Source organism: Phyllobates terribilis, unplaced genomic scaffold (genome assembly GCF_046119375.1).
Source record: "Phyllobates terribilis strain yellow unplaced genomic scaffold, ASM4611937v1 Scaffold_3__8_contigs__length_932513732, whole genome shotgun sequence".
NCBI classification, from domain to species: domain Eukaryota; kingdom Metazoa; phylum Chordata; class Amphibia; order Anura; family Dendrobatidae; genus Phyllobates; species Phyllobates terribilis.
Window position 1 is genome coordinate 471,862,202 of NW_027362763.1, and position 19,184 is coordinate 471,881,385.

Sequence of the window (19,184 nt, forward strand, 5' to 3'; positions counted from 1 at the left end):
GGAAACAGGTTCTCCTTGATATTTCATCCTTCATTATGTTAGATTTAGAACTTTAGTGTTATAATAGATTTAGAAAAAACAACACAGATATAGATGCTATATCTTATTATTGTATATGATATTGTACTTAGTATATTTTATAATCACATAAAGCCATGTTTAAAGCAGCAATCATGTACATTTATGTCAATTTTATTTACCTATTTTGACTCTTCCTCTCTCAGGACCTTCCCCCATTACCAGGATGTTTGCTGGTTTCTGCAAAACATAACATTTAATTAAATCTTGTTTTAGCCCTTTTTACCTTAAATCCACAATGGGAGGAAAGATATTATTTTCTTTTTATAACATATTTAATAGGTTAATTTAATGAGCAAGAAATATAATTAAGTTAGGGGGTTGCAATTGCGGAATGTACATTTCCCCTATTTCCGCCTGCTTACAAATAGATATTTAACCCTATTTTAAAGAAAAAAGTCAAAGATAATCAAATCGTACATATTACCAATTTCCCAAAGTGAAATGCCTCTTGTCTTGGTGGCAGTGAATCTGCTTGTGTAGATTTTTGACAAATAAACCATAATTAGAATTTTAAAGCACTGGCTTATATCTTTTCGCTTAGGTGAATTAAGGACTGACTAAATATTTCTAATACTGACAGCAGCATGAGATACGCTTACAATGAACATCATTTAATGCAGAGCAAAATATCGCTGGCAACTTGCAGTTACCAATGAACTTGCACCAGAAGTGTGGCACTTTTTGGTCCAGTTTTATCACAGCCAGACAGGTCCAATGGTCCATGTACTATACAGCAGAAATACTTTGGAAATAACAGTTGCAGAATCTCCTTTAGTCAGCAAAGTGTCTGGGCACAAGACCCATCACACAATTTTGCACAAGTATGTGCCAAGGCCACTGTATACAACAAGTGCCGAAAAAGAGAGTGAGAAAGAGGACTATGTTGAGAGAAAGAGAGAGAGAGAACCCAGCTGACCATAAGAGCTTACACTCTACAGAAGAGAGAGGACCTTACTGACCATAAGAACATACACTCTACAAGAGAGAGAGGACCTTGCTGACCACAAGAGTTTAGACTCCGTTTAAAACGGACGAGTACAATCCGATACAAAAACTTTCCTCAGCTCGAATCGGACTGAGAAAAAAATTGCAGCAAGCTGCGAGTCGCAGCGTATATTGGACGAGACTCGGCAATGCAAGTCAAAGGATGCAAGAAAAGAAATCAAGAGGTGAGAATGGCTTAGTTTTTTATTTTTCTTTGGATATCAATAAATGGGTAAGGCTATGTGCGCACGTTCAGGAATTGCTTGCAGCAATTTCTGCAGCGTTTCTGCACCTCTTGGCAGGAAAAAGACTGGGGAAAATCCACAGTGTTTAACATGCGTTTTTGCCATGCGTTTTTCCCAATGCATTGTATAGGCAAAAACACATGCGGAAACGCACAAAGAACTGACATGCTGCGTTTTTTTACGCACATGAAATCCGCTCAGGAAAATTCCTGATCATGTGCACAGAACTTGCAAAATGTCATAGGAAGTCATGGGATCAGGTATGCAATGCATTTTTGGCCCATTTCCGCGCTGAAAAAACACACAAAAAATGCACCGAAAACGCACTGTGTGCACATAGCCTTAAAGAGGATTGTGGAGTGTTTTGTTCAAATAAAGGACTTTGCTCTGTGTGTGTGTTTTTTTACTTAAACTGACAGGGTTAGTAATGGGGGTGTCTTATAGATGCCTCTCCATTACTAACCCCTGGGGTTGATGTCAGCTGACATTACAAAGCTGACATCAACCCCAGGCTAAGCGCCAGAATTGGCGCATCTAATGGATGCTCTATTTCTGAGGCGGCTCGGGGCTGCTGCTATTAGTCTGTAAGGGGGCCAGTATCCATGCCCCCTTCCTAAGCTATTAATATCAGCCCGCAGCTGTCTGCCTAGCCTTTGCTGGTTATTAAAAATAGGGGGACCCCACTATTTTTTATTTGGGGGGGGGGTCACCCCTTGTTAATAACCAGGAACGGCTACGCAGACAGCTGTGAGCTTATATTAATTGCCAGGGAAGCTCCATGTTTTTTACCCTCTTCCCAGACTATAAACAATAGCCCCCAGCTGTCGGCTTTCCCTCAGCTGGTTAAGAAAAATAAGGGGGACCCCATGACATTTTTTTAAATCTGTATAAAAGATTGCTTTATTAGTTAGAAAGCTAGCTTGAAATGACAGAGAATTAATTTATGTAAAAGCTGATGTTAAAAATGCATTGCATACGCATGTCACATGGATGTCATATGGTTGCTAGGCGAGAAACATTGCATTATACTAGCATGACACTTTACAGAAGAGATAGAGAGGACCTCCCTGATCATAAGAACATACACTCTACAAGAGAGAGAGGACCTTGCTGACCATAAGAGCTTACACTCTACAGAAGAGAGAGAGGACCCCACTCACCACAAGAGCTTACACTTTACTGAAGAGAAAGAGAGGACCTCACTGACCATAAGAGCTTACACTATGAGAGAGAAAGACTTACCCAGTGACTCTGGAGTTTGAAAACAACTCTGTCGTACAAACTTTGCTCTGCTGGGAACCGCTGATCTGTGATGGCCCAGGTACTGGCCATCACTGTACAAGGCATGACAATCCAAAGGGTGTCATTGCTGCAGGGCATTATGGGGAAGCCCGCGCAACAACATAAAATGACATTGGCCCTCTCTCTGATACTTCAGCAGTGTGAGAGATGGTGCCAGGCAAGATTTTTTTTTTTTTGAAAAACGATTATCAAAAAGTTCAAATTTATTTTTACCGTCAATTTAAGAAAATTCAACTGAAACTCAATACTCTGAAAATCGATCCGCTCATATCTAGTGAATAATATTGGGGATAATATAGAATACAGAATAACAGAATTAGAGTGTGACAGAAAATCTACATTTTCTGATTTAAACATGAAATGATGCACTTTTAGGTAAAGCAATGCTTTAAAACACAAAGCAAATTTATAGATTATATGCCATTCGTTCCAGTGGGGGCATGAGACCTATGCTGAACATACCCAAGACAGAGATGCTATACTATTAGATCTCAGCTTATTGGTAAAATATACTAAGACCATATTTATAGGTATTCATGAACATTATAGAGAAACCCTGTAAATGCAAGTCTACATACCATCCAAGAATCAACTGGAAATGTTCTAATACACTCAATTACCTATCCACTTTACAACTTAATAACTCTGCATTAGGCCCCCTTTACACGTCCGTACAATACCAGCACCGGAAAAAAATAGTACAGGTGTCAGTGTTTTTAATCAGTGTGTCATTCGTGTGTGCAGCACCATAGATTATAATGGTGTACGTGTGGACACGTACATGTGAAGGGGGCCTTACACTAATTTTCCAATAACAAGTTATTCAAAGGCTGCGTGCCCACTATGCGTTTTTCAAGCGTTTTTGCCACGGAATTTCCGCAGCGAAAAAGCTTAAAAAACACTTGGTAATACGTGCCCCATGGTGCCCAATGATAATCCGCATGTGCTGTGCACATGCTGAGGAAATTTCCGCTGCAGATTATCATTGACGAAAAATACGCAGCATGTCCATTAATTTTGCGGACACGCAGCGTAATTGCCGCCATTGACTTGCATTGAATCGCTTAATATCCGCATGACTACATGTGCACATGCGGATATTAAGCGATTCAATGTGCGGATGGTACCCGCGTCTGGAGAAGAGGAGACTCTCCTCCAGACCCGGGTAGTACCTTTTAAGAATTTTAAATAAAAAATAAACATTATACTTACCTTCCGATGTCCCCCGGTCTCCTGTACGATGCGTCCGGTCTCTTGTACAGCTCGCGATGGTCTAAAAGGACCTGCGGTGACGTCATTTAGTCATGTGACAGGTCATGCGACCGCTGACGTCGGAGGTCGCGTGACCTGTCACATGACTAAATGACGTCACCGCAGGTCCTTTTAGACCATTGCGAGCCGTACAAGAGACCGGACGCATCGTAGAGGAGACCGGGGGCCATTGGAAGGTAAGTATAATGTTTTTTTTTACCATTTTTTTTCTTATTTTTAACTATTAACTTGGTCACACTATATAAATCCATGCCGGTTGCATGGATTTATACAGTGTGACCAAGTTGTCAAGCATTTTTCCAAGTGATGCTAAAATCGCTTGGAAAAGCACTTGATAACCCGCATTCAGAAATGCATGCAAAAACGCTTGACAAATGCTTCTACCTGGCAGGAAAAACGCATCTAAAATCCGCATGCGTTTTTCCTGCCAGGGAGATGCGGAAAAAATCTGCAGCATTTCTGCATCGTGGGCACTTAGCCAAAAGGTAAAGAATTGAATTGTTACTAATTTTATGTGCAAAGCAGGCAGCCTTGCTAAACAATTACTTGGTATTTTAACTAGCTTCTGTTACCTGTCAGCTTCCTATAGCTCTCCTTTGTTGATATATGACTTGTTAAAGGGAACCCGAGAGGAATTCAACATTGCTGTGTAGGTTTGAAAACAAAAAATAAATTCAAATAAATCTTCCTGATCATTATATTCAATATATATTTCGGCGCAAAGAAAATCAACTCTGAATTTTTATGCTGCTATATCACGATTATAAGCAGTTGTGAAGCAAACAACAAATAGGACAAAATAACTAAAAACTTCAGTTCACAGTTGTGCTCAAAAGTTTACATACCCCGGCAGAATATTTCCTTTCTTGATATGAATGATAACAAAAAAAACATTTTCTCCACTTCATAGTTATTGGTTGGGTGAAGTCATTTATTGTCAAACTACTGTGTTTTCTCTTTATAAATCTTAATGCCAACCAAAAACATCCAAATGACCCTGATCAAAAGTTCACATACCCTGGTGATTTTGGCCTGATAACATGCACAGAATTTGACACAAATGGGTTTGAATGGCTACTAAAGGTAACATCCTCACCTGTGACCTGTTTGCTTGTATTCAGTGTGTGTTCATAAAAGCTGAGTGAGTTTATGGGATCCAGACAGACTCTGGCATCTTACATCCAGCCACTGACATTTCTGGATTGTGAGTCATGGGGAAAGCAAAAACATTGTCAACGGATCTATGGGAAAAGTTAGTTGAACTGTATAACACAGGAAAGGGATACAAAAAATATCCAAGGAATTGATAATGTCAGTCAGCAGCATTCAAACTGTGATTAACAAATGGAAAATCAGGGGCTCTGTGAAATACAAACTATGGTCAGGCAGACCAACAAAAATTTCGGCCACAACTGCCAGGAAAATTGTTTGGGATACAAAGAAAAACCCACAAATAACACCTGCTGAAATTTAGGATTCTCTGAAAACTAGCGGTGTGGCTGTTTCAAGATGCACAATAAGGAGGCACTTGAAGAAAAATGGGCTGCATGGTCGAGTTGCCAGAAGAAAGCCATTCCTGCGCAAATGCCACAAAGTATCTCGCCTACAATACGCCAAACAGCACAGAGACAAGCCTCAAAACTTCTGGAACAAGGTAATTTGGAGTGATGAGACCAAAATTAAACTTTTTGGCCACAACCATAAAAATACATTTGGAGAGAGGTCAACAAGGCCTATGATGAAAGGAACACCATTCCTACAGTAAACAACGGAGGTGGATCGCTGATGTTTTGGGGATGTGATCGCTGATGTTTTGGGGATGTGTGAGCTTCAAATGCACAGGAAACTTGGTAAAAGTTGAAGGAAAGATGAATGCAGCACGTTATCAACAAATACTTGAGGCAAATTTGCACTTATCAGCCCAGAAGATGCGCATGGGATGTACTTGAACGTTCCAACATGACAACGATCCAAAACACAAGGCCAAGTTGACCTGCCATTGGCTACAGCAGAATAAACTGAAGGTTCTGAAGTGGCCATCTCAGTCTCTTGACCTCAATATCATTGAGCCACACTGGGGAGATCTCAAGCGCGCAGTTCATGCTTGACAGCCCAGGAATTTACAGGAACTGGAGGCTTTTTGCCAAGAAGAATGGGCAGCTTTACCATCTGAGAAATTTAAGAACCTCATCCACAACTACCACAAAAGACTTCAAGCTGTCATTGATGTTAGAGTGGGCAATACACGGTATTAAGAACTGGGGTATGTGAACTTTTGATCAGGGTCATTTGGATGTTTTTGGTTGTCATTAAGATTTAAAAAGAGAAAACACAGTAGTTTGACAATAAATGGCTTTACCCAACCAATAACCATGAGTGGAGAAAAAGTTATTTTGTTATCATTCATATTCTCTGAAACAAGGCCAAGAAAGGAAAAATTCTGCCAGGGTATATAAACTTTTGAGCACAACTGTATATAACTATTCACCCCCCTAAATTCAGTACTTTGTAGAGTCTCCTTTTGCAGCAGTTAAAGCTGCAACTCATTTTGGATAAGTCTCTATGAGCTTTCCACATCATGGCAGTGGGCTTTTTGCCCATTCCTCAAGACAAAACTGCTTCAGCTTCTTGAAGTTAGATGGTTTCCTCTAGTGAATAGCAATCTTCAAGTCTGACCACAAATTCTCAATTGGATTAAGGTCTGGTCTTTAACTAGGCCACTACAAAACATTTACACGTTTCCCCTTAAACCACTCGAGTGTTTTAGCAGTCTGCTTCGGGTCATTGTCATCTTGGAAGGTGAACCTCCGTCCCAGTCTCAAATCACAACACAGAAACAGGTTTTGCTCAAGGATATCCTTGTATTTCACACAATCCATCTTCCCCTCTACTTGGACCATTTTCCCTGTCCCTGCTGCCGACAATCATCCCCACAGAATGATGCCTCCACCATGTTTCACTGTGGGGATGGTGCTCTTGGGGTAATGAGGTGTGTTGGTTTGGCGCCAGACATAGTGTTTACATTGGTGGCCAAAAAGTTCAATTTTGGTTTCATCTAACCACAGCACCTTCCTGCATACATTTGGGGAGTCTCCCACATGTCTTTTAGCAAACCCAAAACGAGTCTTACAATTTTTGCCTGTAAGTAAAGGCTTTTTTCTGCCGACTTTTCCATAAAGGCAAACTGTATGGAGTGTACGGCTTATTGTGGTCGTATGGACAGATACTCCAGTCTCTGCTTGGGAACTCTGCAGCTCCTTCAGGGTTACCTTTGGTCTCTGGGCTGCCTCTCTGATTAATGCCCTTCTTGTCTGGGCTGAGACTTTTGGTGTGTTGCCCTCTCTTGGCAGGTTTATTGTGGTACCATGTTCTTTCCATTTGATGATAATGTATTTGATGGTGTTTCGGGGGATCATCAGAGTCTCAGATATTTTGTTTTTATAACCCAACTCTGACTTATACTTCTCAACAACTTGGTCCCTGATTTGTTTGGAGAGCTCATTGGTCTTCATGGTGTTATTTGGTTAGTGGTGCAGCCTCTGTGGCCTTTCAGAAAAGGTGTGTATACACTGACAGACCATGTGACACTTAGATTGCACACAGGTTTTTTTCCTTTCACTAAGTATGTGACTTATGAAGGTAATTGCTTGCACCATAAATTTTTAGGGGCTTCACAGCAAAAGGGGTGTATACATATGCACATGCCAATTTTTAGTTATTTGATCCCATAAATGTAATTTATGCCTATATTTTCCTCACTTCACTAACTTAGACTATTTAGTGCTGATGCATCACACACAAATAGGATTACAAAAATATTTAAACACAGGGTTATAATGTAACATAATAAAAAGCCAAAGGGTTGAATACCTTTGCAATGCACTGTATAAGCATTTTAGCAGGTTTTAAACTTTTAATGGCCAATATATCCGGTTTATGCAAAGATTCAGTGATAATCCCTTTTTTTAGCAAGACTTCTGATATTCGCCCTGGCATGCTGGGTATCAGCTTTTCGACCAAAGCCTAATTCATGGCAATCTATTCTTACCTAATTAGTGAGCGGAAACTATCAAAATTTCTGTGTTTTTGTTTGTCCACCCGCTTTTTCAGGATTGACCACTGTTTCTTAACAGGTCTGAGATATGGAGAATTTCCTGGCCAATGGCCAGGGGCCCAAAATTTCAATGTTTTGTTCACCAGGTCACTTTTGCCTTGTGTCATGATCTCCATCGTGCTAGAAATAGCATTTTTTATCTCCACAATGCTCCCGGATTGTTGGGAGAAATTGCTCTTGGAGGATGTTTAGATGACATTATTTATGGCAGTGTGTAGTGCTAATAAAAATATGGATATCTTATAGCCTACATATTGTAACATATTGTTTATATGCTTTGATAAAGTGTGGTCATTAGACCAAGTGTGGAATATATTGCAATATACTGCAGTGTAATATCATTGATATACTCTGATACTGATAAAGTAGTTCTTTCACATGAACTGTCCTTGATGCATGCTATCCACAAAGTATTTGCTAGGTGTCAATGCAGTAAGACAATGTTAACTGTTCTATGGTCTATGAAGTTGTGTGTTTCAAAGATTCATTATCCTGATTTGTACACAAGTGACCAGTGTTATATTTGCTTTGACAAATAGTGTTATTGTAACCAAAATACTGATTCAGATAATGTGTGTACACTTACCATTATGTTCCATAAGAAATACACAGATCTATTGTCTAAAACAATGTTTATAGGTAAACTTCTCGAGATTACAGAACCTGGCCAATTCTGTATTATCGACGACTCATACTTATAAACATTAAACAGCTTTATGCTTCCATTGTCTAAACCTTATAAAAGTCACTGGAATCATGATACAGACAGAAGCTTTCTTGTGTAGACTTCTCAGGGGTTCTCTGTCAATTATACAGATGATGCTCATAAACTCCTAGATAAAGAAGCCATAAGTTATACCTGCATTGATGTGTAGTGTTGTATGTACCTGCCCATGCAGTGTTGTGAAGACTTCCAGGGGTCTCTCTGTCTTGGTGAAATTGCTTCTCTGATGTTCCAGACGGATGATGTTTAAAAGCTCCTTGGTGACGAAGTGAGTATATATATATATATATATATATATATATATATATATATGTACTTAACCTTTGTATTATAACATATACAAAAGTGTATGCAATATCATCATATCATACTATTCCTTTAATTATGTATTTTACCTTTTAAATCAACTATTATAAATAAAATTGCGTTATATCGCAAAGGGTTGCCTTCTTTAAAGCCGTATCCGAACCTTAGTGTTAAAAACTTGCCATAACACGGTGCTTTTACACAAAATTAGGAGTGACTTCACTCCCTTGGATGAAAAGCAAACCCCACACATGAATGGTCTTAGGGTGTTTTAATGCTAGCATGACACAGGATTCATGGTAGTCCTAACCTCTCCTTATCCAGTCTGGTGAAGGGGGATTCGTTAGTCAAAAAAAAAAAACTTTATCCAAGTCTTCTGCATTCAATTCCTGTACTTGTAGCTGTAAGTCAGTCTGTCCTTGATCACTTTATTTGAGAGCAGTGGCTTCTTTGTTGTCCTTCTTGACACCAAGTTAGCCTTCAAAAGCTTTTGCCTCACTGTGTGAGCAGATACACGGACTCCTGGCTGCTGCCATTCCTGGGCAAGCTCTAAACTGGTATTGAACAGTATCAAAATCCTTTAGGAGACAGTACTCGGGCACTTCTTGGGCGCCAAGAAGCCTTCTTCACAGAAACTGAATCTCTCTCAGTGAAATTCTTTATGATGCAACAAATGGTTGATTTAGGGGCAATCTTTAAAGCAACATTGTCCTTGCCAGTAAAACACTTTGATGCAAAGCAATGATGACTGCATGTGTTTCCATGGAAGAAACCACGGTTAATAGAAGAAAATGATTTCAAGCACCAGTCCCCATTTAAAGCAACCTGTCAGCTCTTATAATTCAATCAGTATGAAAGCACAATATCAGCTACCTTGTCCTCGTTACCGTCTCCTGAGTTAACCAGAAGATCATGGAACCTGATGCAAGGAGGTCATTTTATGGTAGGGCTGAAATTCAGTTGAAATGTTTTTTTTTAATTAAGTTAATTTTCATGGCAAGGAGTGACTTTGCAATTTTTTTGCAATTCATCAGATCACTTTTCATAACAATCTAGACTTAATGCAAATTGCCACTATAAAAACTGAAACTGTAGCAAACTTTGAAAACCAAAATTTGTGTCAGTCTCAAACATTTTAGTCATGACTGTACAGTACCCAGCATTGTAATTAGTTTTCTGCCCCTAAGGCTATTTTCACATATCTATATTAGGACCTGGCCCAACTGCGGGTCTACTGTTAGTTTAGGTCAGGAGAGGAGATACATAGTTGGACTAGGTATTCTGATTCTGACTCAAGCAAGGACCATGTAATATAAAACAAGTGAATTCAGCTTAATGAAGAACTTTCACAACTTTTGATCTTATAAACTGTACAATCCTGTACATAGCAGCAGGAAAGTAGAAAAAAAGTTTTTCTCCCGTTTTTATTTTTATTTTTTTATGGAGATAGAGGATGAAAAAGCTACTGGTGCCTTATGTGGTACATTAAATTCCTATGTGCAGGAACATACAGTTTATAAGGTCAAAGGTTATGAAAGATCCTCTATAAGGCTTCTTACAGCTTCTCATAAAATTAATTATATAAATTTACAGTGATAAATTAAACAAATTTCTCAGAATTCTTACAAGAAATAATCCATCAATAAGGCCGTACTCCTGGATGACGAAGAAGCACATATAAATGAAAAGGTAAAAATCATTCCTTTTAATTGGTCATACAGTAATGCATTCCAGGTTATCTGCTTCATCCAATTGCAATTCTTCTTGATCTTGAAGAATTGCTCTGTTGAGGTTTTCTTTTTGTACCAATTTGGAGCCTGATGTTCTTGCATAACTGACAGTGAAGACTGAGAGAAGTCCGCTACACCAGAAGTTATCCTTCTATAATACACACGCGCTTCCTTAAGAGATGAGCACATAAGCAATTGCAAGCTGTTACCAGTCAACATACATACCTGAACCAGATGTACTATTTTATGTTGCAGTCTTTTTTTTTTTAGTTTTACCAAGCGTTTCTTTGCTCTTTATGAGAAAACTGTTACCAAAATAATTCAGCATTTGCTTGTCACCTCACTGAATAAAAGGAGCAGAACGGAGTTTAAAACTTCCAATCCTCAACATAATCTGTTGGTGGACAGCTGGGAGGCCCCCCATATACATTAGATTATCAGCCGAATCAGCTAAAAATTGTTAGGTTCAGATGACTTATCTAGTGTGCATGGGGTCCTTTACTCTGCGTTACTTTTCTAAAAGGGCATGGTAAGTAGCACCATTGGTCTGACACCTTTACTACTACAAACCCTAAAAATGGATATAAGTTGTAGCACAAACCTATGACTACCCATAGCTGTACTCCTTACTATACTTTACAGAGTAGATACATCAAATTGGGATAGCCGAAGAGGCAGTTATATAAAGGTAGGAGATTAGATTCCTACCTAAAGAAGCATCTCAGCATCTTATTAGTCAGTCTATATGCAGCAGCAGGTCATCAACGTGTCCGTCAGTCTATATACAGCAGCAGCTCAGAATCATACCTATATATAGCAGTATCTCATCATTTCTGGAAATCTATATATAGCAGTGCCACATCATCACATCTGCCAGTCTATATACAGCAGTATCATATCTCTCTTATATGTATCAGCATCTCATCAATATGTCTTTTAGACTATATATAGGCAATCAAAATTATTCACCCTCATCCCCATTGTAAATTAGGTTTAATGGGCAAAATTTACAAGCTTCCAGTGGTTTGCAATAAACCAATCAAACAAGAACAATTTAAAGGGAACCTGTCACCAGGTTTGGCCAATATGAGATACAGCCATCACCTTTCAGGCCTGATATACAGCATTCTATAATGCTGTATATAAGTCCCCGATCCGACCTGCAAAACATGAAAAAGACCTTTTATTATACTCACATTGGGAGAGGTCCAGTCCAAGAAGTGTCACTCGTTTTGGTCCAGCACCTCCCTTCTTCTTTCAATGCCATCCTCCTTCTTGCTTCGTGTGGACGACGCATCTCTAGGTCATCCACACAGGATACCCGGCATTGTGCTCCTGCACAGGCGTACTTCTCTGCCCTGATTAGGGCAGAGCAAAGTACTGCAGTGTGCAGGCGCCGGGAAAGGTCAAAAAGCCCCGGTGCATGTGCACTGCAGTACTTTACTCTGTCCTAGTCAGGGCAGAGAAGTACGCCTGCGCAGAAGTGCGATGCCGGGTAATCGGTGTGGATGATGTAGGAACGCATCATCCACACGAAGCAAGAAGGAGGACAGCCTCACAAGAAGAAGGGAGGCGCCAGACCAGGACCAGTGACACCCCTCGGACCGGACGGCCCCCACAGATGAGTATAATAAAAGTTCTCTTTCTTCCCTTGCAGGTCGAATCGGGGGCTTATACAGCATTATAGAATGCTGTATATGAGGGCTGAAAGGTCGCTGTATCTCATATCGGCCAAATCTGGTGACAGGTTCCCTTTAAATAGCTGAATACAACAAATATAACAAGAGGCTTCTCCAAATTCAACATAAACTACCACTTTTAATGGTAACAGCAATCTCAGAATTATTCAGCTCTCCAGAATCCCTTATACAGTAAGAGTGCACATTTACTAATCAGGTGCACAGCATTTCATCACTATGGCAGTCAGTCTATATACAGCAGCATCTGATCATCATATCAGTCTATGTACAGTAGTATCATCACCATGTCTGTCAGTCAATATATAGCACTGTCTCATCATTATGGCAGCATTTCACCATATCAATATGTAGGACTTTGCATGGTTTTATTGCCGTCAGTTTAAAGGAATTTTAAATAATCAGTAAATGATAATGCTTTGGCAGATTCCGATATTCAATGACAGTATTTTTTACAACAGCTTTCCGTACTGTGAAGATCCAGTGGAGCATAGAAGACTCGGTGATACTGCCTAGACTGAGGAGCCTTGGTCGCCATGGGAACAAAATCAGATATAAGGAGTTCTCATGTATAAGTTATTATTATCAACATGTAACGCAGCTTCCCAGAGGAGAAACCTTTATGGGGATTTCTAATTTTCAATATACTTTTAAGCTGTAGAATAAGAGTCTCTTGCATCGGAAAAGAATAAACACAACTAACAATGTCAACTTATATTATACAGAGGAAAGACACTCAAACTCTCTAGCTGCTCTAAAAAACGGAAACATTAAAAGGGGATTTTCCATCTCCAAGACTAGTGATGGCATATGACTAGGTTATACTACTACTTGGAGGGAGTCTGAGCTATATGACCGCTGGTGTAGTGCTGCTTTCTTTTCTAATCGTTTCTTGCACAACTTCTTTATTATTATTATTTATTTTTCTATGGCGCTGTACATCACAACGGGCTACATACAAAATACAAATATAAATGACAGAGAACAAACTAACAATGACAGACTGGTACAGAGAGGACCCTCCGTTGCAGGATATAACAAGAAAGATAAATATAAAATAGAGTATCCTAGTCTACTATTAGCTATACGTCCAGTGCCTCATTCAGCTGAAATCCCAGTGCCACTTTTCCTTGAACTATCCTCTTTTCAAGAACAGCTTTATGGTGAAGAACAAAGTGACAGCAATGATGACGATTTTGAAATTGATGATGTTCATAAGGGATTTGACCAGCATGAGTTCAACAATTTTTCACGAGATTTGGTACTGTGAAAAAAAGGCTTCAGAACTCCTAGCATCAAGACTTATGAGAAAAACGGTATTGTACCTTCCATCCAGAGAAAGTGCATTTCTGCAATACTTTAGAAGTGACAGTGGCTTTGTGTATTGCCATAACATACATGCTTTAATTGAGAAATTGGGAATTCCAATCTATAACTCGAATGGGACTGTTCATCGATAGCTCAAAGTGTGTCCTCCACAATGGCAATTTATTTGGTGCAGTTCCCATTGGCTATTCAGTTCCTCTTTGGGAAAAATACAGATACATAAAGAGAGTCATTGAGTTGTTGCAATATCACAATTGGATCATTTGTGTTCACCTTAAAAAGATTTGCTTACTTCTTGGTCAGCAACGAGGATACACCAATTATCCATGTATACTGTGCATGTGGGACAGCAGAGCTTGTGAGAAGCATTGAGTGGAAATGAATTGGCCTCCACGATATGACCTCAAACCTGGAGATCCAAACATTCTACATAAGCCACTTGTTGACAGAAAAAACTCTGAATTCCTTCCACTGCACATGAAACTGGATCTCATGAAGCAATTTGTTAAAACTCTGCCAACTGAAGTAGACTGTTTCAAGTACCTAATATTGGCATTTTCTAGCCTGTCATTTGAAAAAAATAAAGGCCAGTGTGTTTGATGGTCCACAGATTATTCTGCTCATCAAAGATGAACATTTCATTGAGACAATGTCAGAACTCCAAAAGAATCCTTGGTTATCATTCACAGACCTTGTCAAGGACTTTCTTAGAAATACATGAGCAAACAATTACACCAAAATTGTCCAGAAACTCTTGGAAGAGATACAAAATGCTTGGCTGCAACTTCAGCATCAAGGTGCATTTTCTGCATAGCCATCTTTCTATCTTCCCTGAAAACCTTGGTGCAATCAGTGAGGAGCAATGTGAACTATTCCACCAAGATTTCAAGGTCATGGAGGGACGGTATCAGGGTAGACGGGATGTACATATGATGACTGACTGTTGTTGGAGCATCAGGAGAGATTGTCTACAGATTGAACACTCCAGGAAAAGTGTATATTTTTGCCTTTACTGCTCCCTAACTTTACTACTTGCACACAATTTGCCATACAATAACAATACATTCTTTGTATGAACAAAATAGTTTTAAATAAACATTATATTCAGGTTATTTTTTGCATTATTTTGCATTGTATGTACATTTTGTATGGTTTTGGAGACAAAAGAAGGGTACCCTGTAACTTAAAAAGTTGTGAGAGAGAAAATTCAGAAACCAAAAGTTAGTCAAAAACAAGCATCAGATCTACCGTATATTCCGGCGTATAAGACGACTTTTGAAGACTGAAAAATCTTCTGTCTAGTCTGGGGTCGTCTTATACGCCGGTAATGCTTTTGAACTTTCAGAAATTGACATGCGGGGATACTCTGGGGGTGTTAATAAGCTGCCGTGGCCGTATCCCTGCCATGTCGGAGTTAATATAAGGTGGAGGGAGTTAAAATACGTCCAGACAGTCAGCGCTTCTGTGCTGAAACTGACACATCGCTGCGTATTCCCAGCTCCGGACACAGCGCAGGGCTTCTGTGCCGACAGCTTTCACTTGTCACAGAAGCGCTGCGCTGTGTCCGGAGCAGGGAAGTTCGCATCGCTTCTGTGACAATATATAAAAAGCCGGCAATTCAGCAGCGGCATAAGCCGGCACCCAACAATTTAGAATAGAAAGAATAGAGCTTCACACATAGATTAGATAGATAGAAACATGTCAGTCACATATATATGAAGTACAGTGACAGTATTGCTTACTGTACTTGTCATTTAGTGTAAAGGATTTATTAAAACAAATAATAGTGTTTTCATGCACTGTCTCTTTAAAAAAGCCGGCCGGCAATTCAGCAGCGGTACCCGACAATTTATAACAGACAGAATAGAGCTTCACACATAGATTAGATAGATAGAAACATGTCAGTCACATATATATGAAGTACAGTGATAGTGTTGGTTACTGTACTTGTCATTTAGTATTAAAATAAAGGATTATTAAAAAAATTGGCGTGGGGTTCCCCTTAATTTTAGGCTCTAGCGGAGGTTAAGCAGACAGCTGGGGCAGATGTTTGAAGCCTGGGAAGGGGGTAATACCCACGGAGCTTCCCAGGCTACTAATATCAGCCCCCAGCTGAATACCTAGTCTTTACTAGCTATTAAAATGGGGAACCCCCCCAAAAAAATGACGTGGGGTCCCCCCTAATTTAATAGCTAGCAAAGGCTAGGCAGACAGCTGGGGGCTGATATTAATAGCCCAGGAAGGGAGCCATGAATATTGGCCCCCTCCCAGGCTAGAAACACCAGCCGTCAGCCGCCCCAGAAATGGCGCATCCATAGGATGCGCCAATTCTGGCACTTAGCCTCGCTCTTCCACGCTGCCCTGGTGCGGTGGCAGGGGGTAATAGGGCTGGGGTTGATGTCAGCTTATAATGCCAGCTGACATCAAGCCCAGGTTAGTAATGGAGAGGCGTCTATAAGACACCCCCATTACTAACCCCATAGTCAAAATTAAAAAAAACACAAACACCCAGAATAAAGTCCTTTAATTGAAATAAAGACACAATCCTTTATTGTTCTAAATTAAACCATACTTACCATCACGCCCATTCCAGCTGAAGCCAACGATCTCCTGCAATAAAAGAAAAATAATAAACCAACATCATCCTTACCTTTCCATGGTTCCCAGGACAGCTTCAGCTCTGCTACATCGAGATGACAGGCTGGACCGCAGCAGAACGCTGCCATCCAGCCTCTCATCCCGCAGACACTGAGAAGCGCAGGCATGCTTGCGCTCCTCAGTGTCTCTCTGTGACGGCATCCAGATGAGCCGACAATGAACTCAGCTCACCTCCTGGACGTCCGTCACTGACAGCGTGGGAAACTTCTACTGCGCATGCGGGGAGCAGGAGAATTTTCCCACGCTGTCAGTGACGTGCATGAGGTGAGCCGAGTTCATTGGACATGATCTCGGCTCATCTGGATGCCGTCACAGTCAGACACTGAGGAGCACAAGCAAGCCTGCGCTTCTCAGTGTCTGCCGCATGGCAAGCTGAACGGCAGCGTTCTGCTGCGGTGCAGCCTGTCATGTGAATGTAGCAGAGCTGGACCGGTCCTGGGAACCATGGAGAGGTAAGGATGAGGTTGCTTTATTATTTTACTTTTATTGCAGGAGATCGTTGGCTTCAGCTGGAATGGGCGTGATGGTAAGTATGGTTTAATTTAGAACATTAAAAAATTGTGTCTTTATTTCAATTAAAGGACTTTATTCTGGGTGTTGTGTTTTTTTTAATTACTTTACTAGAAATTCATGGCGGTCATGTCTAATATTGGCGTGACCCCATGAATTTCGGGCTTAGGGCCAGCTGATAATGCCAAGCTGGCCCTAACCCCTTTATTACCCAGTGAGCCACCGCACCAGGGCCCTGGATGAGTTGGGTACAGCGCCAGAAGATGGCGCTTCTATGAACGCGCCATTTTCCGGGGTGGCTGCGGACTGCAATTTGCAGCAGGGGGGGCCCAGAAAGCTTGGGCCTCCCTGCGCTGCAGATTCCAGCCCCCAGCTGCCTAGTTGTACCTGGCTGGACACAAAAATAGGGCGAAGCCCCACGTATTTTTTTTTTTAATTATTTCATGAAATAATTAAAAAAAAAAGGGCTTCCCTATATTGTTGTGTCCGGCCAGGTACAAATAGGCAGCTGGTGGTTGGGGGCAGCCCGTTCCTGCCTGCTGTACCTGGCTGGACACAAAAATATGGCGAAGCCCCACGTCAACATTTTTGGGAAAAATTAATTACAAAATTAATAATTTAGGGACTGCATCTTTATTAACCCCTCAATTGTCATTTAGTGTTAAAATAAAGGATTTTTTAAAAAGAAAATTGGCGTGGGATCCACCATCATTATAGTCTCTAGCGGAGGTTAAGCAGACGGCTGGGGCAGATGTTTGAAGTCTGGGAAGGGGGTAATACCCACGGAGCTTCCCAGGCTACTAATATCAGCCCCCAGCTGAATACCTAGCCTTTACTAGCTATTAGAATGGGGGACCCCCCCAAAAAATGACGTGGGGTCCCCCCTATTTTAATATGTTTATGAGTGACAGTTTTCCTGCTATATACCTGCATGTCATAAGAATTTAAATTAAAAAAGGACCATGTTAAATTCAAATCTGTTTTTTTTTAATTTTTACCGGTGTTTGGTATGCGTTGGAAAAGGGGTAGTCTTATACGGTGAATATATCCTAAACTCTATATTTTAACAGGAAAGTAGGGGGGTCGTCTTATACACCAGGTCGTCTTATACGCCGGAATATACGGTAACTCAACAAAAATTGAGTTCCCCTTTTCCAGTGATTTCCAAGTTCACTAAAATTCCAAATTGGAAATTAAATATTATGGAATGAGGAAGACGATGTGCTTCTGATATATTCAGATAGGATTAGTTCTGTAATCACTCATGAGCAGAGCAATTATGGAAGTGTATAAAAGGGAGACATGTTTGAAAAGCAAATATCACCAGAACTCTTGAGACTATCAGAAGGGATTTCTATTTTTTTAGGTTATACTCGTCTACAGCAGTACTATCAGGGTATCAGGGCTGTAATTCAGATGCAGTGAATATTGGATGCTTGGGATGAGAAAAGGTAACTGTAACACAGGTACTTTAGATGCAGTGACACAGAAGCACAGAGCAGCCAATACAGGGTTAATAAACAGGGAAAGTTTATGATAACAAGATGAATCTCCACGTAGGGAGTAACAGGGGAAAATATGGGGAAGTAGCAGGTATTAGTCTGTAACTGACAGTTTACAGTTTCACTAGATGTAGCAGAGTCAAACCGGTAACAAACAACAGTTTTTTCACTTAGCTGACTTGTATCCTCTACAAGGCAGTTGCCAGCTGGTGCTGGTGACGCTGTCTTCAGGCTTCCCCGCCCAAACAATGCTCCGTCTTCAGGCGGCAGCGGGCGGTCTCCGGTTTTACCCGCTGAGCCCCTAGTCCATTACACGGCACCTCACGTGCTCAGCTCCATGGACCCTGCGTCTCTTCTCCCTACAGTCAGCTTGACTCCTCCGGTCCACTGCACTCGGATCCCTTGCTCCAAGTCCTGTAGTCAGGAGCCTGGACCCTCTCACACTGCTCTGCTGCGCAGGACTCAGCTCCACTCTCCCGCGCAAACGTCCTCGTCTCTCCCTCTCAGGAGTCCCTCTGTCACCTGACCTCCCAGCTCTCTCTCTCGACACACCCCCTGCTTCCCTGTCACATGACTCCTCTGCTTGCAGTCTGTCTTCCCCCTGCAACAAGAGGTATGGCCCCGGCAGTTCCGGATCCCTTGCTCTGAAAGTACTTACACCTGAGTCTTCCCCCTTACATAACTGCGGGACATTTCTGTGTATACAACCAAATCCATACTGAAGTGCATGGAG

The 19,184-nt window shown here is 40.9% G+C and overlaps 1 protein-coding gene across 2 annotated transcripts in view; it reads right to left on the minus strand.

The window, feature by feature from the left end:
* The window catches only part of CDK19 (cyclin dependent kinase 19), a 252,857-nt gene that overhangs the window by 91,732 nt on the left and 141,941 nt on the right, over nt 1-19,184 (minus strand). For both annotated transcript variants that reach the window (XM_073675859.1, XM_073675858.1), the window contains one exon: nt 201-258. In XM_073675859.1, coding sequence (XP_073531960.1) covers nt 201-258 — 58 coding nt within the window. The remainder of the gene's footprint in view (nt 1-200; nt 259-19,184) is intronic.